This window comes from Nothobranchius furzeri, chromosome 11 (assembly GCF_043380555.1).
Source record: "Nothobranchius furzeri strain GRZ-AD chromosome 11, NfurGRZ-RIMD1, whole genome shotgun sequence".
Lineage (NCBI taxonomy): Eukaryota > Metazoa > Chordata > Actinopteri > Cyprinodontiformes > Nothobranchiidae > Nothobranchius > Nothobranchius furzeri.
Genome location: NC_091751.1, coordinates 72657665 through 72677585, shown reverse-complemented (window position 1 = coordinate 72677585; position 19921 = coordinate 72657665). Strand labels below are relative to the sequence as shown.

At 43.8% G+C, this 19921-nt stretch overlaps 1 protein-coding gene across 3 annotated transcripts in view; it reads right to left on the bottom strand.

The window, feature by feature from the left end:
• The window catches only part of ano8a (anoctamin 8a), a 91044-nt gene that overhangs the window by 14991 nt on the left and 56132 nt on the right, over window positions 1-19921 (bottom strand). Inside the window, exons 10-18 of one of the 3 annotated variants that reach the window (XR_011515542.1) lie at window positions 16563-16689; window positions 16429-16484; window positions 16272-16346; window positions 8403-8897; window positions 8166-8333; window positions 7893-8084; window positions 6416-6547; window positions 6094-6204; window positions 2335-3551 (exon numbers count right to left, since the gene is read on the bottom strand). Coding sequence is in view for 2 of the 3 variants with exons in the window: in XM_054737249.2 (XP_054593224.2) it covers window positions 5943-5972; window positions 6094-6204; window positions 6416-6547; window positions 7893-8084; window positions 8166-8333; window positions 8403-8897; window positions 16272-16346; window positions 16429-16484; window positions 16563-16689 (1386 nt within the window). In the remaining variant the exon portion in view is untranslated. The other 2 variants (XM_054737249.2, XM_054737247.2) reach the window with 2 other exon arrangements.

The window sequence follows — 19921 nt, the reverse complement described above, 5'->3', positions numbered from 1 at the left end:
GGGGACATTTGTTTTACTGTGTTTTATTAGTAAAGTTACTTCTAGCAACCTCTGCTACCTGTATGGAGAATAGCACACCTACAAATGACTTCCTCAAGCTCACCTGCCCATGTATGCTTGATTTGGATTAAGCAGATCTTCACTAAAGCGGCTTGTCAGAGCAGCTTTGGCCATATCTTTATATATTATGTTTTTAAACACATTGGCATAGATGAGGACACTACTCTGTTTTATTGATGTTAGCTGATTATTCAGTTTTGGACGCCAACTACACAGTAAAATGCCAAGTGTTAAATAAGCAGTGTCACGGTATGGGAACTCTATCATAGTCGATTCAGTGATATTGAGTGTAAAATACTTCCCTTTGTCCAGCAGTGTTGGTGTTCATTTTCAGAGTTAAAACAGATTTTTTTTAAATGGGTCGTTATAGTGTAACCTGTTAGGTGTACTCTTCTGGAGTTACCATTACTCTATACTCCAGTGTCGGTGAAAATTCCTCTAAAACATTGTAAAAAGTAAGCTTTTTCAGCTGCAGTGGGCAAGGTGCATTATGGGTAGTCATGTTTTTAGTTTGTTCTATTATGGGGTATTCATGCATATTTATTTTGGGGGGGAAGTGTTGTTCTTAGGTATTATTAGTTCAAGGTTGCAAATGTTGTATCATATTGGTACCATAAAGATGGTCTTCCAGGAAAACTGCTTCGAGGAACTTGGACCAATGCAGCTTGGCCCGAGCACTGTTTCCAAGCCCCCCAGGCAACCAGTGGCCAGAATCATGTTGCCGGCCCAACAGTCTTGCCAGGTACCTCAACGGAGCGGGGACTAAAACTAGGGGAGAAAGTAGAGGAAAAATACCAACCTGTGCTGATCGGACCATTTTTTTATAAGCGCCGCAGATCTCTATGAAGAATTCACAACATTGACGGCTTCAGCAACGCTGCGCCACTCCGTGGATTTTCTCTTACTTGTTTTGCAAAAGCACTTCCTTTAATTTCTCCACCTCAACCACAGGTACCTCAATTTCTGCTTCTGTGAAATAGCGCTTCCTTGATCAGCGGTCACCATCGTTAATGTTGGAATGCTGCATGTATATGCATCCACCCTGGATCCGGAAGGTCTCTCAAACTATAGGCCCATGTCCAATCCCCCTTTTCTATCAAAGGTTCTGGAAAAAGCTGTTGCAGTACAACTTCATGACCACCTCAAAGACAATAAACTGTTTGAAACATTTCAGTCTGGTTTCTGCACCGGCCACAGCACAGAAACGGCCTTGGTCAGAGTCACAAATGATCTCCTGATGGCAGCAGATACTGGTTCCCACAACCAGTCAAGTGCCCAGCAGCTTCTGATAGGAATATTGTGTTCTTCCCTCACAAAACCATCCCCTGTAGGGCTGCAACAAATGATCATTGGATCATCGATGAATCGGATGGGGTCTCGACTAGATTAATCGGATTAAACGGGAAACTGAAAAAAGTGATAGGGAAAGATATTTTCCCTGCTTCCTTCACTTTAACAGAACATGATCAGAAAACAGTTCAATAGCATGTAAAACAACATGCTATCACCTTAATATATCCTTGATTAAACTATGATCAGTAACATTTTACAGAATTCATTAACATGTTCAGTATTAAGCTACTGGAAATGCTAATAATATGCTTCAAATTCAACACAGCAATATTACAAAAGAAGAACAATCAGCCATGACAGCTTTATCCAAAAATGAACAGATAATTATTCTACCGGCAGATAAAGGAAGAACCACAGTAGTTATGGACAGAGAAAAATATAAACAACAGATGAACCAGATGCTAGAGGACAAAAATACATATGAAATACTTAAAAAAGATCCAACAGAAAACATTAAGAAAAACATGAAAAAATTACTGAAGCCACAGCACGAAAAAGGCAAAATAACAGAAAAAATGTATAAACACTGGATTCCCATGGCGAATATAACACCAAGAATATATGGAACACCAAAAATACATAAACAAAACACCACTTAGACCAATAGTAGACAGCATAGGTACACCAACATACAACATGGCAAAAGATATCAGCAGAATCACCAGCCCGTTATTAGGAAACACAGATCAACACTGCAAAAATAGTATAGAACTGGCAAAAGAACTAAAGGAAATTACAATAGAAGACAACGACATACTCATCTCACATGATGTCACGTCTCTGTTCACAAAAACACCAACCCAAAAAACCATAGACATAGTAGTTAACAGAATCAGACAAGACAAAACTTTACACAAAAGGACAAACCTCACAGCAGACGACATAGCACAACTGATAGCACTGGTAGCTAACTCCACTTACTTCACGTACGACGACACAATATACAAACAACTGGAAGGCTTCGCCATGGGTAACCCGTTATCAGCCACCCTGTGCCAGTTTTTCATGGAAGACCTGGAACAGAAAGCCATAGCCACCGCCCCCCCAAACTGCAAAATAAAACTATGGAAACGCTACGTAGACGACATACTGGAAATCATACCAACAGGACAAACAGAAACACTAACACAACACTTGAATAACATGGACGACACTGGCAACATAAAATTCACTTATGAGTCAGAAACAGAAGGCAGCATAGCATTTATGGACATGAAAATCACCAGGCAGACCGACGGGACCCTAAACATAAACACATACAGGAAACCAACACACACAGACCAATATCTATTATGGACATCAGAACACCCCACCATACACAACATGTCAGTAATCAGAACATTATATCACCGAGCAAACATGGTAACAGAAGAGAGAGACCGTAAACAAGAGGACAAACACATACAACACGCTTTAAAGACCTGCAGATACCCGACATGGGCAATAAACAAAGGAAAACAACAAACAACAACAGAAAGCAAAGAACAACCAAAGCAAAGAACCAGAAACCCAGAAAGACAAGAACCAAAACCAGTGATGACCCTACCATACATCAGAGGCATAACAGAAAAAATAAGAGCAACAATGAAAAAAACACAACATAAACACACCAACAAAACCATACACAACAGTTAGAAACAGACTAGTACACCCAAAAGACAAGATACCAGCTGGACTTAAATGTGGAGTCGTTTATGAAATCCCATGCAAACTCTGCAATAAAACATACGTAGGAGAAACCGGACGCCAACTCAAAACACGAACAATAGAACACAGAAAGGAGTGCGAGAAAGAAACAAGTCGAAGACACACAAGAGCAGCAAAAGAAGAAGCAGAAAGCACAATAAAGACGTCAGCCGTAACAGATCACTGCACAAGAGAAAACCATGTAATGGACTGGGACAGCACACGGATCATAACCACCGAACAACAAAAACACAAAAGATGGATAAAAGAAGCTATCGAGATAAGGAGACGTGGATGTGGGACCATGAACAGAGACGACGGAGTTTACACGCTGGACCACGCATGGGACTGCATCGTCGGAGAGCGGGCAGCAGAGGGCGACAACGTCCTCTGCTGCCCGCAGATAAACGGAGAAGGAAGTGACGCCACCATCAGCGTCAGCCTGAGGAAGTCTGCAGCCGCAGACGAAACGTAGTGAAAAAACAGGTAACAAAACTGTTTCTGTGTTTTAAAAAGAACGACAACATGGAATTAGAAATAACGCACAGCAAGAACACACCTAAGATGCTTCAAATGTTGTGGTGACAAATGTATTAAGTATGGGCTAATTATAATCCAGTTTAAATTATGTTCACAAACAGACGCGTTTGTGATTGAAATGCCACAGTGGCCTAACCCTAACCCTAGCTGGGCAAGCGGCCCACTTGGCTAAGCAGCCCACCAGGACAGCACTGGAATGACAGATAGGCCAGTCCAGCCCTGCTGGGCTTGAAAATGGAGCTTGTTCTGGTCGTTGAACATCACATTTTACATCACGCAGCTGCTCTTGTCCTCTGAATGGATTACATCATGCTGTACTTCGACAGGATAAAACTTACTGGAAACGAAAACCTTATATGTTACTGTGCTGCTTCTGGATGTTGATCAGTGACATGACTCACCGCTAATGCAGTCGCAATATGCTGACGTCTGTGCAAAGTCCCAAAAGAGCTGAATTTGAATGGAGACACAAATGCTGAGAGGAACGGGACATCTCATTACCTTCTCAGCGGAGTGTCCACCCTGAGACTGGGAGATCAGGGTTCAAATCCGGTCGGGTCATACCAAAGACCAACGCCTCCCTGCTTTGCACTGAGCTTCAAGGGGTTTGGATTGGGGAGTTAAACCACCAAATAGTTACCGAGTGCAGCCACTGCTGCAGCTCACTGCTCTCCACGGGGAGGGGTCACATGCAGACATGTAACATCACCAGTGTGTGACGACGACTAATGGGGCTTTATTTTGGGCTCAATTTCCCCCCTCCCAGAATTCACCCTGAAATTCCGACATTGGAAACACGCCTGATGAGGTCAGATCTAGCATCTCTCCTTCAGCCTTATCGCTGCCTCTCCCGACTCCAACCAGGCCCATCATCCTAGATAGCTTTGCTCCTGTTTCTTTGCCTGAGTTAACCAAACTAGTTAACTCTATGAAGACCTCTGCATGCCCCCTCCACATCTTACCCTCATCTTTGTTTAAAAGTGCTTTTCAGTCCATCGGTCCCAGCGTGCTCTCTAGGGCTTCCACACTAGCATTGGCTCAACTCCGTCTAGACTGGGTAGAGTGTTCTCATCCTGCTAGCCTGAACTTTTTCTGCGTGCAACCGGTTGTTTTTTTAGCCCTCTTCCCAAGGCAGCCTGCTTCGGGCTGAACTGGTCCAACACACCCACTGCCAACTGACTGACCGGCTCAAACTGACACCTGCCATAGGGGGTGCCTCTGGTTGGCGGATAGAATCAGCCAGCAGGGGCTTCCTGTTTGCACGATTCATTATCATTCTGGTCACTGCTTAGGGCAGGGTCAGGGACTGAACAGGTAAGCTGTTCCTGTGTGCTCAAAAAGTTATGTTACGGATCCATTCTAAAAGATCATTCACACAAATTAGATTTGTTATTCAGTACCTGAAAGTTTCTTATTAGTATATAAACAAAATGTTGAGTTTGAGGTTCAGAATGTCACTCTTCCTTGTACTTCTTTATAATGTTGATGTATTGATATACAGAGGAATCACTAGTGATTACAGTGCATGTTCACATATGACATTTTAACACAGAAAGCATGTTCACACATGGAAAGTATCAGTGTGAATTAATTGTATGGTGGCAGTTCTTCGCTACTTTCATTGTGTAAAAGTAGCTCGCCGGCCAAAACGCTTGGAGAGCCCTGGTCTAAAGGTTCCCAAAGGGCAGGTCTGTGGAAAGGTGTGTGGTTAGCTGGTTGGTGAAGAAGGTCCATCAGCTGGGTAGGCTGTCATTAAATCCTCATCCAGCCCACAACCTTCTGCTGTTTTTTATTATCAGCAACAAAAAAAAAAACATCTCAAATATCATTGGAAGTTTAGGATATTTTTAAATTTTTTTTATGATTTTCTGCATCAAACAGAACTTCATGCTCCAACGTTTCTGAAATGAGACCATATGTTGGTGATCTTCTCAGTCCCTACACCTCCAGCAGGTCCCTGAGGTCCAGTGACCAAAGCCTACTGGTTGTGCAGCGCCCAGGCCCTGCCCTGAGCCTGAGATCAGCGGACTCATGTTTAGACCTCCTGTTCATCTTCCTCCTCCTCACTACCTTTTCTTCATGCTGTTGTTTCTGCAGGTTTTGTCTTTCTCGGGATCCCCGATTACATTTTCTTATTCATGTTTTGTCTTCCTTCACATATTTAATTTTTCTTTTTCCCAATTTCTTCATTAGGATATTTTTTAAAGTATTTTTTGTTCTTGTGATTTTTATCATGACGTATAGTTTCGTCTTTAGGGTTAGGTCTGTTTCGTTGCTAGTCACATCTGTACTTGCAGAGGTCATTATCCTCCACTGCTGCTGGAATGAAAACTCTGCTCATGCATGCAGGACAACAACCAGAATAAAGGGTTTTGGGTGACAGAGAGACACATAAATAAGCAACTAGAGCCAAGATGGTGGCAGAATGTCTTTCAAGTTATGATGCATTCATACCTTGAAAGCTTCCCTTCGCCGGTACTCAAGCTTGGCCATCTCGTCTGCTACCCAGCCAGGGATATCAGGGATGGCAACATGGATGATGTACTTTAGGAGGACTGCAACGTGCTGGAAACCACCAAGACCACAGAGGGACAGACCAACACACTTTCATCAGTCAACAAACATTTTCTTTTCCATTCTGTTTGTCATCTCTGGACAGATCAATGGGTCATATCTGCACCACAGACTCGTCAGGTGAGTTCTGTTCATGAACAAACTCAGATTATGACTCGTACTAAAGACAAATGCACGTCTTATAAAACTCTGAATGGTGTACCTCCAGTAGGACAATGGAGACGACTGCCATCTCCGGACTCAGCCAGGGAAACAGCCGCTGGAGCTGTCCACATTGACCAATCAGATAACAGTTCACTATGATGGCTATCAGCCCCATGGCCTCCATGGCAGTCTGGTGGAGACAAACAGAACCCTTCACTGGCTACGTGGAATGATGTTCCTTTATCCTTACGTAGTACTGACAGTCTGGGCACAGCTGACCCTAACCCCCAAATTCCACTACCTCCGCTCCGGTCCGACACGAACGCCGGAGCAAAATCGGTCCCGTTGTAGTCAATCAGAGCAATTCCACTACTGCGGCCATGCTCTGGCAGTGCAGCGCAGTGCGCCGCCCTCTGTTCCGGCGTCCGGCAAAAATAGAATCGATCCTATTTTCGCCGGACGCCGGAGCACCTCCGCAGTAAATGGACAGAAACCACAACGGCCCAACAGGAAAAGGAGCAAGCACAACTTCCGTTTTTCACAATAAATCGATAAACAAAAGGCGTTTTTTGTTTCATATGCACAGGTTTAACAACTTTTAACAACTATCAATGACGGCTGAAGTTTAAATGCACAAAATTAAGCCATAAATACAGGTTCCACTATCAAAGTAGTCACACTTTGTTGGTCCAAACACTGCTGATCTCTCAACACACATGATGGGCAGATTAAACAGTTCATGCCGATGCTTCTCCCACACAACGGGTGTTTGGATCTAACTTCTGCGTTTATTGCTCGGACTGTATCGCAAGATCTCGAAAATCCCACGCATGCTTGTTTGCCCACCTCAGGTCTCCGCACCGGAGCGGAGCCGTTATAGAGCGGGTACCAGTAAAAATTGATTTCGGAAGCGAGCGGCTGTGGAAGGCGGGGGCGGACCGGAGCGGAGCGGAGGTAGTGGAATTTGGGGGTAACTGTGACGCCCCGCGGTCTCGGTGCCTTTATGTGTTTAATTGTGTTTTTTCTTCAGTTGCAGGCAGCTCGTTGGGCAGCCTTGGAGGCACCTGGGCTCAGGGTGTGGTGCTGCCTACAAAGCCTGCTGGTTTTCTGCTTACGGGAGGATCTCCTGTGTGGTGGAGAGTCCCCACAGGCCATTTTCTGGTCATTAAATAGCTTTAGTAATCCCCCCCCCAGGTCTGGTCTTCCCTCTGGTTACAGCCCACCACTCCTAGACTGGGTTGTATAACACTAACTAAGACCCATGTTTCTAAAGCTGCTTTAACCTAAATTTTTGGGTTTCCTTTTTCATTAGCATTAGGAATCTTCTTTCATTTGTTTTATGATATTTTATCATTGCAACACTTTGTTTTTCTGATTGAAATTCATTTCTGTTTGAAGCTCATTATGATGTCACGACTTTGTTTGTTTCGTTCTGATCTGTGTGAAGCACTCTGTGGTTAGGGTTCTCCGTCTGTGAGGAGTGCTGTAGAGATAAAATGTTCTCACATGAACTAAAGGCAGGAAGACACACTGACCTGCCACTGTCCGATGTTCTCCACCCTCTGTCCAAAGGGTCTCTGCATGCTGGTGCAGAGCTTCAGGGCATCACTTCGGATCTCGATGATGTTGTTGATAAGAGCACACATGGCTGCCAAAGGGAAGGCTGAAGAAAAGAGCACCACGTAGCCAAACTGGATAAACATCTCCTGGTAATCCTGGATCGTTCCCTGTGGATTTCACAAAGACTCAGACTTGCTCCAATATTTTCACGAGTAGATTTAATCTGCAGACGATTCATCTAAGTTCACCTCATATGTCTTCATGCAGCTCTCAATCTCCGCCTGGGTCAGGTTGACGGTTTTGGTTTCCTCTGGTGGATTGATCCAGGATTTCTTGTTGTCTTTGTCCTCACCTGCATTTTTTCTTCTCTGACAGAGAGGGTCTGATTCCTTTGGTGATGACACGCCGGCATTCTCCTGTGAAGGTAGATCACTTTCTTTTCTGTGCTGCTAGGAGGATGAATTAAATGGACACCACACACATACCTGAGCCAGAGACTCACAGTCACTGTCCTCATCACAGCTGTCAAAGAGGCAGGAGGACTCCATCCCTTCCTCTACCAGCGTTGGACTATCTTCTAGGAAACTTTCATCCTCTCTGTGTGTTTTTGTTGTGACGTCCTTGTAGTTGACCTTCTCTGTGAAGCTGACTTTCCGATGTTTCATGATGCTGTCATTCATTTCCCACTCCTCCTCTGAGAGCCTAAAGCCAGCTTTTAGGTCTCCTTTTCTCTTTGGCTCTGGGTTACAGTTGGTAACAGGACCTGGGATTCCTCTCTGACCCAAAAGTGAATACCAGGTCATTGAGGCTTGGGCCTTGTCCACAGCCAGGCGGCCGTACTTCAGCAGAACAGATTGGAGAAGCTCCCACAGCACTTTAGGAGTGAAGACACCTAGCTTATTCTGCTCGTACAGGTAGGGCTGCAGGACTTCTTTTATGTTCTGCAGAAACTGGCGGAAAATAAGCAGAGTCGCCAGCATCTGTAAAGAAAAACAAAGAATATGCAGCTCATGATAATGATTGCTAAATGACCAATAATGATAATAATAATAATAATAATAATAATAATAATAATAATAATAATAATAATAATAATCAGAGTTGAACTTATATAGCGCTTGTTTAGGACACTCAAAGATGCTTCCATCCACTCACATTCACACTCTGCCAGTGATGGTCGCCCTGGGGTGGTCTGACAGAGGCGAGGCTGCCGTCGGCCCCTCTGACCACCACCAACACAGACAAGTTGGGTGAAGTGTCTTGCCCAAGGACACAACAGCAGAATACCCCTGGTGGGGTGGGGACCAGGCTGTGTTCCCAGTAGTGTGGAAGATGCGCATGCGCTGACGGCCGATCACCGAACACAGCAGTGTTTGAAGCTGATGGCAGCTTGTTAGCAAACATCCACAAACAATTCAGATGCATTTTTGCCTAATTTAACTACTGACAACGCAAAAATAATCTGGTAAGTATAACTCGCTCAATCTGGAGGTAAGTGAAGGACATTTAGAAAGTTTGCTAAATTATATTGACAAAGTTTTTGAAGTTTTCGTCATGGGTCCGAAGAAATCAGCAGCTGAGGCTGAAACACCTGCTGGGATCAAGAGGAGCCGTCCTCAGGACTCGCCTGAGGCCTCATCTCCCCGGAAGGACGTATTAGAATTATTAGATTCTATTGATAAACGGCTTCTGGGATTTGAGGGGCGACTTTATCTGCTCGAGGTTCTTCACCAGGAGTTTCAGAACCTCCGTCAGTCTCTGGAGTTCAGCCAGGAGCAGGTGGAGCGGCTCGCTGCTGAGAACGCGTCTCTGCGGGAGTCCGTTTCTTCCCTGGAAGAGGGAATGACGCGGATCACCCAGGACAACAAAACTCTGAAGGAGACGGTTTTGGACCTTCAGGCCCGCAGCATGAGGGATAATCTGGTGTTCGCAGGCCTGCCGGAGCAGGCGGGAGGGGCGGAGAACTGCGAGCAAACAATAAAGAACTTTCTCCAGACCCAAATGAAGATACCCGAAGAAACAGTAAAAAACATCACCTTTCACCAGGTACATCGCCTTGGAGCTAGACGAGTGGACAGCAGAAGACCTCGTCCCATCGTGGCTAAATTTGAACATTTTAAGCAGAAGGATCTTGTTAAAAGTCACGGAAGAGAGCTCAAAGGGAAAGATTTCAGCGTGAATGATCAGTTCCCTAAGGAAATCCTGGATCGGCGCCGAGTCCTCTTTCCGCTGTGCAAAAGGTTTATCCAGGATGGGAAGAGAGCTGTCATCTCGGTGGATAAGCTTTATGTGGACAATAAGCTTTACAAGGAGCGAGGAGTGACTGACTGGCTGTATTAGCCCAACATCAGGTCAGACATTTATTATTCTTATCAGGATTCACTGGGTTTGATCACGTCAGGATTAAACAGCTGCTAAAGCCGTTCTCTAGATGATAAGATCACCTGTTCATCACCACTTCACACCCGACCACCTTTTCTTTTTAGTTATTTCTTCTTTTTTAACCTGTATCTGTATTTTCCCTTCATTTTTACCTGCTTCTGCACCTTTACACCTGTATGGCACAACCACACAACTTTCCAACACTGCGTCAGACTCGGCACACACACACACACCCGTGTGCGCGCACACACACGCACGCACGCACGCACACACACGCGCACACACACACACACACACACACACACACACACACACACACACAGATATATTAAATTCATAGCACAATATCATAATTTATGCTTCAAATAATACAACCACAAACACTGTTGGATCTTTATTATTATTATTATTATTTACTTTTCTGTTATTTATTAACATACTATTTTATACATTTAGATACTTATTCCATCTTATTCACATGAAGGCGTCATATTTTAGCTACTCACACACACATCTATGGGTGCACTAAGATTTGTCTCATGGAACGTACATGGAGCTGGCTCCATAGAGAAAAGATTAAAGATTTTTGATCAGCTAAAGAGAGTGCAAGCAGACGTAATATTGTTACAAGAGACTCATAGATCTGCCACATCTGCAGATGAACTTAAAACACCTGAGTTTCCCAGCATGTTCTCTGCCTGCTATAACTCTAGGCAAAGAGGTGCAGCTATTTTAATACACAAAACATCAATTTCACAGTACTGGACACAGTCTCTGATCCAGAGGGTAGATTTATAATGTTAAAAATATCTGTACAGAACCAAAGCTTATGTATGGTCAGCATATACTGTCCAAATATTGATGACCCTTCATTCTTTCATAATTTTTTCTCTGTACTCTCCGAACACTTGGACTGTCCACTTATACTTGGAGGCGATTTTAATTTTTGGATGAACTCCTTAACAGACAGGCTCAGTACAGCTGGGACTCAGCGCAACTGGCAATCCACTAATATAGTTAAACAGTACATGAGTCATTATGGGCTTTGTGATGCATGGCGATCTCTTCATCCTAACCGTAGAGAACATACTTTTTTGCACGCCCATCACTCTCATTCACGTTCGGATTATTTTATAGTCAGCAGCTCATTGTTGGCTGACATTTCAGACACTGAGATACACCCCATAGTTGTCAGCGACCATGCTCCGGTCTCATTAACTCTGGTAACAAGAAGACAATCCCACCAAGCAAAAACTGGAGGTTTAATACATCACTGCTCAAAGACGAAGGTTTTATAGAATTTTTAAAAAAGGAGTGGGCTTTATATTTAGAACATAATGACCTGCCTGGAACATCAGCATCTATTCTCTGGGAGGCAGGAAAGGCAGTGATGAGAGGTAAAATAATCTCTTTCTCATCACATAGGAAAAAAACAGAAAACAAACGTATTCAGGAGTTAGAAGCAATCATTAAGTCTTTAGAGGCATCCACAGAAGAAGAGTCAATGAGCAAATTACGTAAAGCTAAATTAGAACTTCATGGAATTATTGACAAAAAGACACAATTTTTAGCACAAAGACTACGAATAGAAAACTTTGAACATAGAAATAAATCAGGTAAATTTTTGGCTAGCCAGTTAAAAATTAATAAAGAGAAAACTACCATATCTGCTGTTAGAGTCTCAACCGGGAATATAGTTAATGACCCTGAAAGAATAAACAACACCTTCAGAGACTTTTACCAAACTTTGTACTCACCACAGATAAACCCACCAGATAATGAGATCAATGAGTTCCTTGACAGGATAACACTTCCTAAATTAACAGACAGCCAAGTTACAGTCCTGGACTCGCCACTGACATCAGCTGATTTCCAGGAAGCCCTTAAATCCATGACGAATAGGAAAGCTCCAGGTCCAGACGGGTTCCCAGTAGAGTTCTACAAAGAATTCTGGATCATTCTGGCTCCAACATTTTTCAGAATGGTGAGGGAAATCGAAGAGAGCGGCAGATTACAGCCAAACATGAACTCATTCAATATTAGTCTCTTGTTAAAACCAGGCAAAGACCCTGCATTTCCTACCAGCTATCGCCCAATTTCCCTTATTAATGTTGATCTCAGGGTTAGGGTTAGCTAGCTTCTGTCTTCAGACGGGGACCAGGCAGGGATGCCCACTCTCCCCCTCACTGTTTGCTATTTTTATTGAACCACTAGCGGCAGCAATTAGGCAAACAACAGATATTAAAGGGATAAAGTGTACGAGAATAGAACATAAGATCAGTCTTTATGCAGATGATGTTTTACTATTTCTCCAGAATTCTCAATCCTCTCTCTCCCATTCAATAGAACTGATAAACTCTTTTTCAAGAGTTTCAGATTACTCTATAAACTGGTTAAAATCCACAGTTCTACCAATTAATTTCTCTTTTGTCAATTTGCTTAATACACAATTGGAGTCAGGGAATATCACATACCTGGGAATTAATATCTCTCCCAAGTTAGCAGATCTAACCAAACTAAACTACATCCCACTTTTAAAGAAAGTGGAAGATGATCTTGCAAGATGGAAATCCTTACCAATATCACTCATGGGGAGGGTTGCTACAATTAAAATGATGGTCTTACCCAGAATAAATTACTTATTTTCAATGATCCCAAACAAACCACCAGCTGACTGGTTTAAATCTCTGGACTCCTCAATTACCAAATTCCTTTGGCAGGATAAACCTCCACGAATTAGCTTAAAAACGCTTCAGAAGACCAAAGACAGAGGAGGACTGGATCTACCCAACTTTTATTATTATTTCTTAGCCAACAGGCTGCAATATATACCAAGATGGTTGCAAGATAACCCACTAGGTGAGTCCTGGTTAGATATAGAACAGACACTTTGCAATACGATAGAGCTTTCAGACTTACCATTTATTAGCTCAAGCATAAGAAAACTGTCAGGCGTGCTGGTGAGTGAAACGGAGGTGAGGATCCACACGCGGGTGAAGAAGGAGGCAGGCAGGCAGGCAGACAGGAACATTAAAACAGGGATTTTAATCAGGAACACGCAGGACGATGAAATAATGAACCAACCAGACAAAATGGACTAACAGGGTTTAAATACAGGAGGAGCTGGGAGCTTTGGGGTCCTTACTCTGACAGGCGCTATAGAAGGGCAGGTCATTTATCATTTAAGTGAAAGTACTCCTAATTTTGGTAATGTTTTACTCGAGTACAAGTAGTATATGTATAATTTTTCCAACCTCCAATAAGACCAGTCCGATAACTGATGATGAATGACAGATTTGCACGTGACTGAGCAACATAATCAAGCATGGACGGGTCTGCGGACACTGAAGAAGCCCAAGCATGGATTCCTTTAAAGGAAGTACAGCGCGTTTGTTTGCTGGAAGAAAAATTTGGATTTTCTTACTTTTCATAGAACCATCATGGAGATGAATGCTTAGAGGCAGAATGTGCGTGTGAAAGCAGAAGTGAGCTGATTCGCTCCACAAGGCGCGTGACTGAAGTCTAAGCGCCGCTGTGGGACAGTGGGCATGCATGAGGGTGGCGGACACCGGTCAGGTGGAACCAGCCTGCTCTGGCATGCACAGGTCAGCTTATTCCCATCCCTGCCCGTTGCGCCATGTGTGTGTGTGTGTGTGTGTGTGTGTGTGTGTGTGTGTGTGTGTGTGTGTGTGTGTGTGTGTGTGTGTGTGTGTGTGTGTGGTGTGGGGGAGCTGAGCCTATACCCGAAGAAAGAGCCGGCATGCAATGAGGCGGACTTTCTTCCTATAGGAAGAGAGCCAACATATCTGTTTTTGGACACATGGTGGGAGAGGTGAGTGATGCAGAAAACGTGTTTTGATGACGCAGCAGGCTGGTCTGCAGCGGGGGACTGCGTCAGAATATCTCTTTAGAGGATGTTTTTATTTCAAAGCAAACATCATCAATCATGGATCACGGTCAGAAAACACACTTTCTCCCACAAAGAAGTTATTCTAAACTGCTTCCTGCAGGCGTCCTGGGGGTGCTGAACCAAGGCCAAGTCTGCTGGTGGCGTTTTCGGAACGGTGAACGTCAGACGGTCGGTGCTCTGTCGAAGCAGATTGACAGATTGGCATACACATATTTCAGCGCATGCCAGTCTGACAAGCCACGTATGTCAGACTGATGTAGCTGTAATCCCTAATCCCTGCACCCTAACTCTTACCCAAAGCCCAGTGGCACCTTACCTCCTCTGACTGGCATGGTGCCCTAACACCGGCCACATCACGGGGTGGCTGGTTCTGAGTAGAACCAGGTGATGCTGGTCTTTTGGATCAAACCCACTGAGGGCGGTCCTCCCACCCTCCGGAGGAACGTTCGGGATGAAAAGCGGGCTGGGGCCGAACTAGGTCATGAACAGTGGCAAACAGCTCTCCTTTATCCTGCGCTCACCCAATGGTGAACAGGTCATCAGGCCTGATTGGATCCTCCAGCGTTTCCTCTTGCAGGTCTTCAGAGACAGAAGGCAGGTGACTCAGCCAGAGTGTGCTTGGAGGTGAAAAGGGCAATGTTGCCAGCTGTAGTGCCCGTCGGAAACACATTAATGTGAGCGGTGCGCTGTGTCGGGGTGAGAACAGCACGCTGCCCGGCCAGCTGGTTTCTTGTGCCGAGCAGCGGTGTCAGGTATGGCTCCGTGGAGATTGTGAAGAGGCCCACTGGGTTAGGAGCTGAAGGCAGAGCAGCACAGACTGGGCTGGAGCCAAGGAGCATACCTTATGTTGGAAGTTCACAGAGATGAGATGGACCGAGAGCCCAGGTACGGCTGTGGAAACGATCCATAAGGTAATCCGTTCCAAGTTAGTACACTTGTTAGCAAGCTAAAACGGCAAAACTTCACATTTAGCTCCTAATGAAGTGGTTGCGGAGAGATAAATGGGGGACAAGGGAGGGGCGAGCACCCCTTCTATACTAGAACAGGGCCAAACGTAGGCAGTAAAAGCTCTTGTGGCCAACAGAGATGTTATCCAGCGGTCGCCTTAAGTCACAGCCTATAAGAGACGTGACTTGACCTGTTTCATATCTGACACCACTCTGCAGCCCTCTGCTGTCATGGTTTTGTAGAGCAGGTAGGTGCCCTAGGGGGCACTCTTTGCCTGGTTTACAGCTGTTAGCTGTAATGCTAACCGTTAGCATTTTCAGTTCTCTGATCATCTATAAAAAGCACAATAAGAAGGAAAAGAAGAAGTTTGCTTTTTATTGGCAACATGGCGGAGCCTGGAAGTAAAAGTAAGAGAGTAACGTCTTTGGGGTGAAGCAAAGAGCTAAAACCAGAGTGAACATCGGCACAGCCTACGCTCGATTGAGGAAGTTAAAGGCGACTATATATTCACGGACTGATGGTGACCTGGCGTTGTTGCTGCTGGATTGTAAGTAACATTATTTGTTGTCTAACAGTTTGGCTCTTCATGGGTTAGTGTGTTGGCTCATGACAGTTGTAATTCTGCTTTCAACAAGTAGGGCGGAGGAGCAGGAAACTGCCCCGTGTTACTTTAACCAGCTGTTGAATCTTAGTTTAGTGTACTGCTCATTATTAAAATCAATCCTTTAACCAAAGTTAATCAACTAATCAGTCATTTCACCAAATAATAAATATACAGATGTTTCTCAGAAACATAAATATGTAATAAAAAACTACAACAACAATAAAACAAAATTAAAACACAGAAGAGAAACATCAAAAATGCTTTCAGTCACTTTGACCTTTTAATATTCTAAGCAACATTTAAAATAGAAATAGGATAGAAGACCAAAACAGTTGTTATGTAAAAAGCAAAGGCAACTTGATCTTTAAGAAGAATAATTCCTACTAAAGCTTCAAAACGCTGCGTGTAGTTTTGGAGCGATTTTCTACTGAATAGATGGTTTGAAGAAAGGAAAAGGGAATACATTTTGATTTCAACACTCTGATGCAACACAACACCTACAGCTCTCACCTCCTTCAGTCGCTCCATGTCCTTGAGGTAGAACCCGATGTAGAAAAGGCTCAGGTAAGAATTGATGAATTCAAACTGTAAAATACCCAGGAAACAAAATTAACCAAACAAAATCACCCATATTTCATTCACAGGCTAAGCAGGAAGGATGACTTACAAAGACCATCTTGATGATGAGGTTGTTTTCATAGGTACTCTGTAGCCTGTAGTTCTCTGGATGGAGGAAACGCGTTCGAGAACATCAGGCTGCATTACTATGAAAGGGGCTATTTGTCTTTAACTGCCTCTTACCCATGTCATTGAGCCAGTAGGCGATCTTCTTATACACCTCATCACAAATAGTCACAGTGATGGCCAGGAGGACTTTAGGAACAAATCTCGTAATTCCAGCCAGCTCCTGAATCTCCATCACCACTTCCTGCAAAGTCGAAAAATGGAACATTTATTCTTAATGTTAGATTCTTTCATTTCTCAAACCCCATGATGCTTGTGAGCTTCAACAGAGGGTCAAAGAGAAGGGAGAATTTTTTCAATTCATTTCAATTTTATTTATAAAGCGCCAAATCACGGCAAGAGTCGTCTCAAGGCACTTCACACAATAAACATTCCAATTCAGGTCAGTTCATTAAGCCAATCAGAAATAATGTTTCCTATATAAGGAACCCAGCAAATGGCATCGAGTCACTGACTAGTGTCAGTGACTTTACAGCAATCCTCATACTAAGCAAGCATGCAGCGACAGTGGAGAGGAAAACTCCCTTTTAACAGGAAGAAACCTCCAGAGAATCCTGGCTCAGTATAAGCAGCCATCCTCCACGACTCACTGGGGATGGAGAAGACAGAGCACACACACACACACACACACACACACACGCACACGCACACGCACGCGCACACACACACACACACACACACACACACACACACACACACACACACACACACACACACACACACACACACACACACACACACACACACACACACACACAAGACAAAGTAATGTGTCTACAGTTATATTGTGATGTCTTAGTAAATATTCTATTTGGTGAGAGATAAACTTTATTGTATTTATCCTAGTGGGTCTATAATTAAACGGGTAAACTAGTAGTAGCACATCCAACGTCAAGGAAAGCAAAAAGTTATTATCAGGAGAGGGAGAATGTTTAAGTGGTTAGCAGCAGTGTGCTAGACGATGGCCCCCTCCATGAGGCCACCACAGCTCAGCAGAACATCGTTGTAGCTTCTTCTGGGGAGAAAAACACTTAGAGAGAAAATAAAGTTAACAGCTGAAATAGCAGGAAATAATACAGTTAAAGAGCAGATAGTAGAAGAAAGTAGTAGAGTGTGAAAAGTGGTCAGTGTGTCCTCCAGCAGTCTAAGCCTATAGCAGCATAACTACAGAGATAACTCTGGATAACCTATCCTATTTAGATGGAGGCATGTTGGAGGCAGGGCAAGGGAGAGCCGTCTTTACCGACTGTACACTCCACCTCCCTCTACTCCCCCACTTGTCCTGATTTAGGCTAACATCAGATTTTAACCATAGGCCCTATCAAATAAAAATGTTTTAAGCCTATTCTTAAAAGTAGACAAAGTGTCTGCCTCACGGACTAAAGCTGGGAGCTGGTTCCACAGGAGAGGAGCCTGATAGCTAAAAGATCTGCCTCCCATCCTAATTTTACATATTCTGGGAACCACCAGTAGACCTGCAGTCTGAGAGCGAAGTGCTCGGTTAGGAACATATGGAACAATCAGATCACTGATGTATGATGGACCTTGATTATTAAGAGCTTTATATGTGAGAAGGAGGATCTTAAAATCTATTCTGAATTTAACAGGTAGCCAATGTAGGGAAGCTAAGACAGGAGAGATATGATCTCTCTTTTTAATTCTCATCAGAACTCTAGCTGCAGCATTTTGGACAAGCTGAAGACTTTTAACTACATTCTGTGGACTTCCTGAGAGTAATGAATTACAGTAATCCAGTCTTGATGTAATAAATGCATGAACTAGTTTTTCAGCATCACTCCTGGAAAGGATGCTTCTAATCTTAGCAATATTCCGAAGGTGGAGAAAGGAAATCCTACAAACCTGTTTAACCTGGGATTTGAATGACATGTCCAGGTCAAAGATAACACCAAGGTTCCTTACTTTGTTCTCGGAGATGAATGTAATGCCATTCAGGTCAGGCGATTGGCTAAGCAATTTCCTTTTCTGGATTTCTGGTCCAAAGATGAGAACTTCCGTCTTGTCTTGATTTAAAAGCAAAAAGTTTAGAGTCATCCAATTTTTTATGTCCTCAAGACAAGCCTGTAATCTACCCAACCGATTAGGTTCATCAGGGTTAATGGATAAATATAGCTGAGTATCGTCAGCATAACAGTGGAAGTTTATCCCATGCTGTCTAATGATTTTACCAATTGGGAGCATATATACCGTAAATCCTTCTAATACAGGCCCGGGCCTGTATTTGACTCAAACTCATCAAGCTCCAGGCCTTTATTGGAAGGAGGACCAGAATTAGAGGCAGGCCTCTATTTCTATTTGAGCAAAATGAACTAATGGTTCGCTGGAGTTTTTGACAATTAAAATTGCGCCCACATTTTCAAAGTTAAACACATTTCTTTTAACAACGGTAGTTTCTGCTTCAGCCCTCTCCCCCCTCCCCCTGCGCAGCGGCCGCAAACTCACTGATGCGCCTGCAGCCTCTCAGAGTTCCTGCTGCTCTAAACATTAAAATAATTATTTCATTTTCTGTTCCTCACTTCTGATTACCTTCAATGGTGTCTGTTTGTTGCAACCAGCAGGTACAAAAACTAACTTGTTTTTATTTGTCTATTTTTCTGTCCTGTCTGTTTATTATCTTCCTGCATCTCCTCTCAATCCTAAAGAGAAACTGCTACCTGGGTTCATATATATTCACCTCATGAGTTACCTTTGAACTGCAGTTCTAAAAGATCTACCGACCGCTAAAACAGCAGAGTGCTCGCCGGCCCCATCAGTGAGGCGCATCACCGAGGACAAAACAGGTGATGCCCCCTGATCCACAGCAGTGAAAAGCATCAGGCACAAATAAAAGAATAAAAGACAGAAAACATAAAAGGAAATGAGCCGACACAAACGATCGCGTGTTAAATTAGTTTTTGAGGTGGCGACACCTGATTTGATAATGTTACTGTGGCCGTGCTCAGGACGCAGATGTCTGGAGCGCGTCAACAATCAGAGCTTTGCATGTGCAAGCTGGTTAAGGTTAGGATGGGGTGAGGGGAAGGTTAAATTGCAAGAGGGTAAAGGTCACGATTTGGTTAAATGTCCGTTTTACGGCAGGTGTCAGTACCGACGCGCAGGAGCTTGTCACCTGCTGACAGCAGGCTGCTGTCTTTTCCGTGGACTGCATCTTGCCGGTCATTATCACGTGACAGCGACTAGTCGATGACAGGCATAACAAGTCACTATAGAGCGGTGAAGTTGACTAGTGACTAGTTCATACAACCCCTGCTACTGCTCCCCAGAGTGTTCTGCAGCATAATCAGCACGTTCTCTTTGAAGTTGATATCAAATTTTCGCCTCCTCTTCGTCTCCGCACGGTTAAAGTTACCCTCGCGGTCTATCACTGGCAAATCACAAGTGAGACGGATGACAAAACC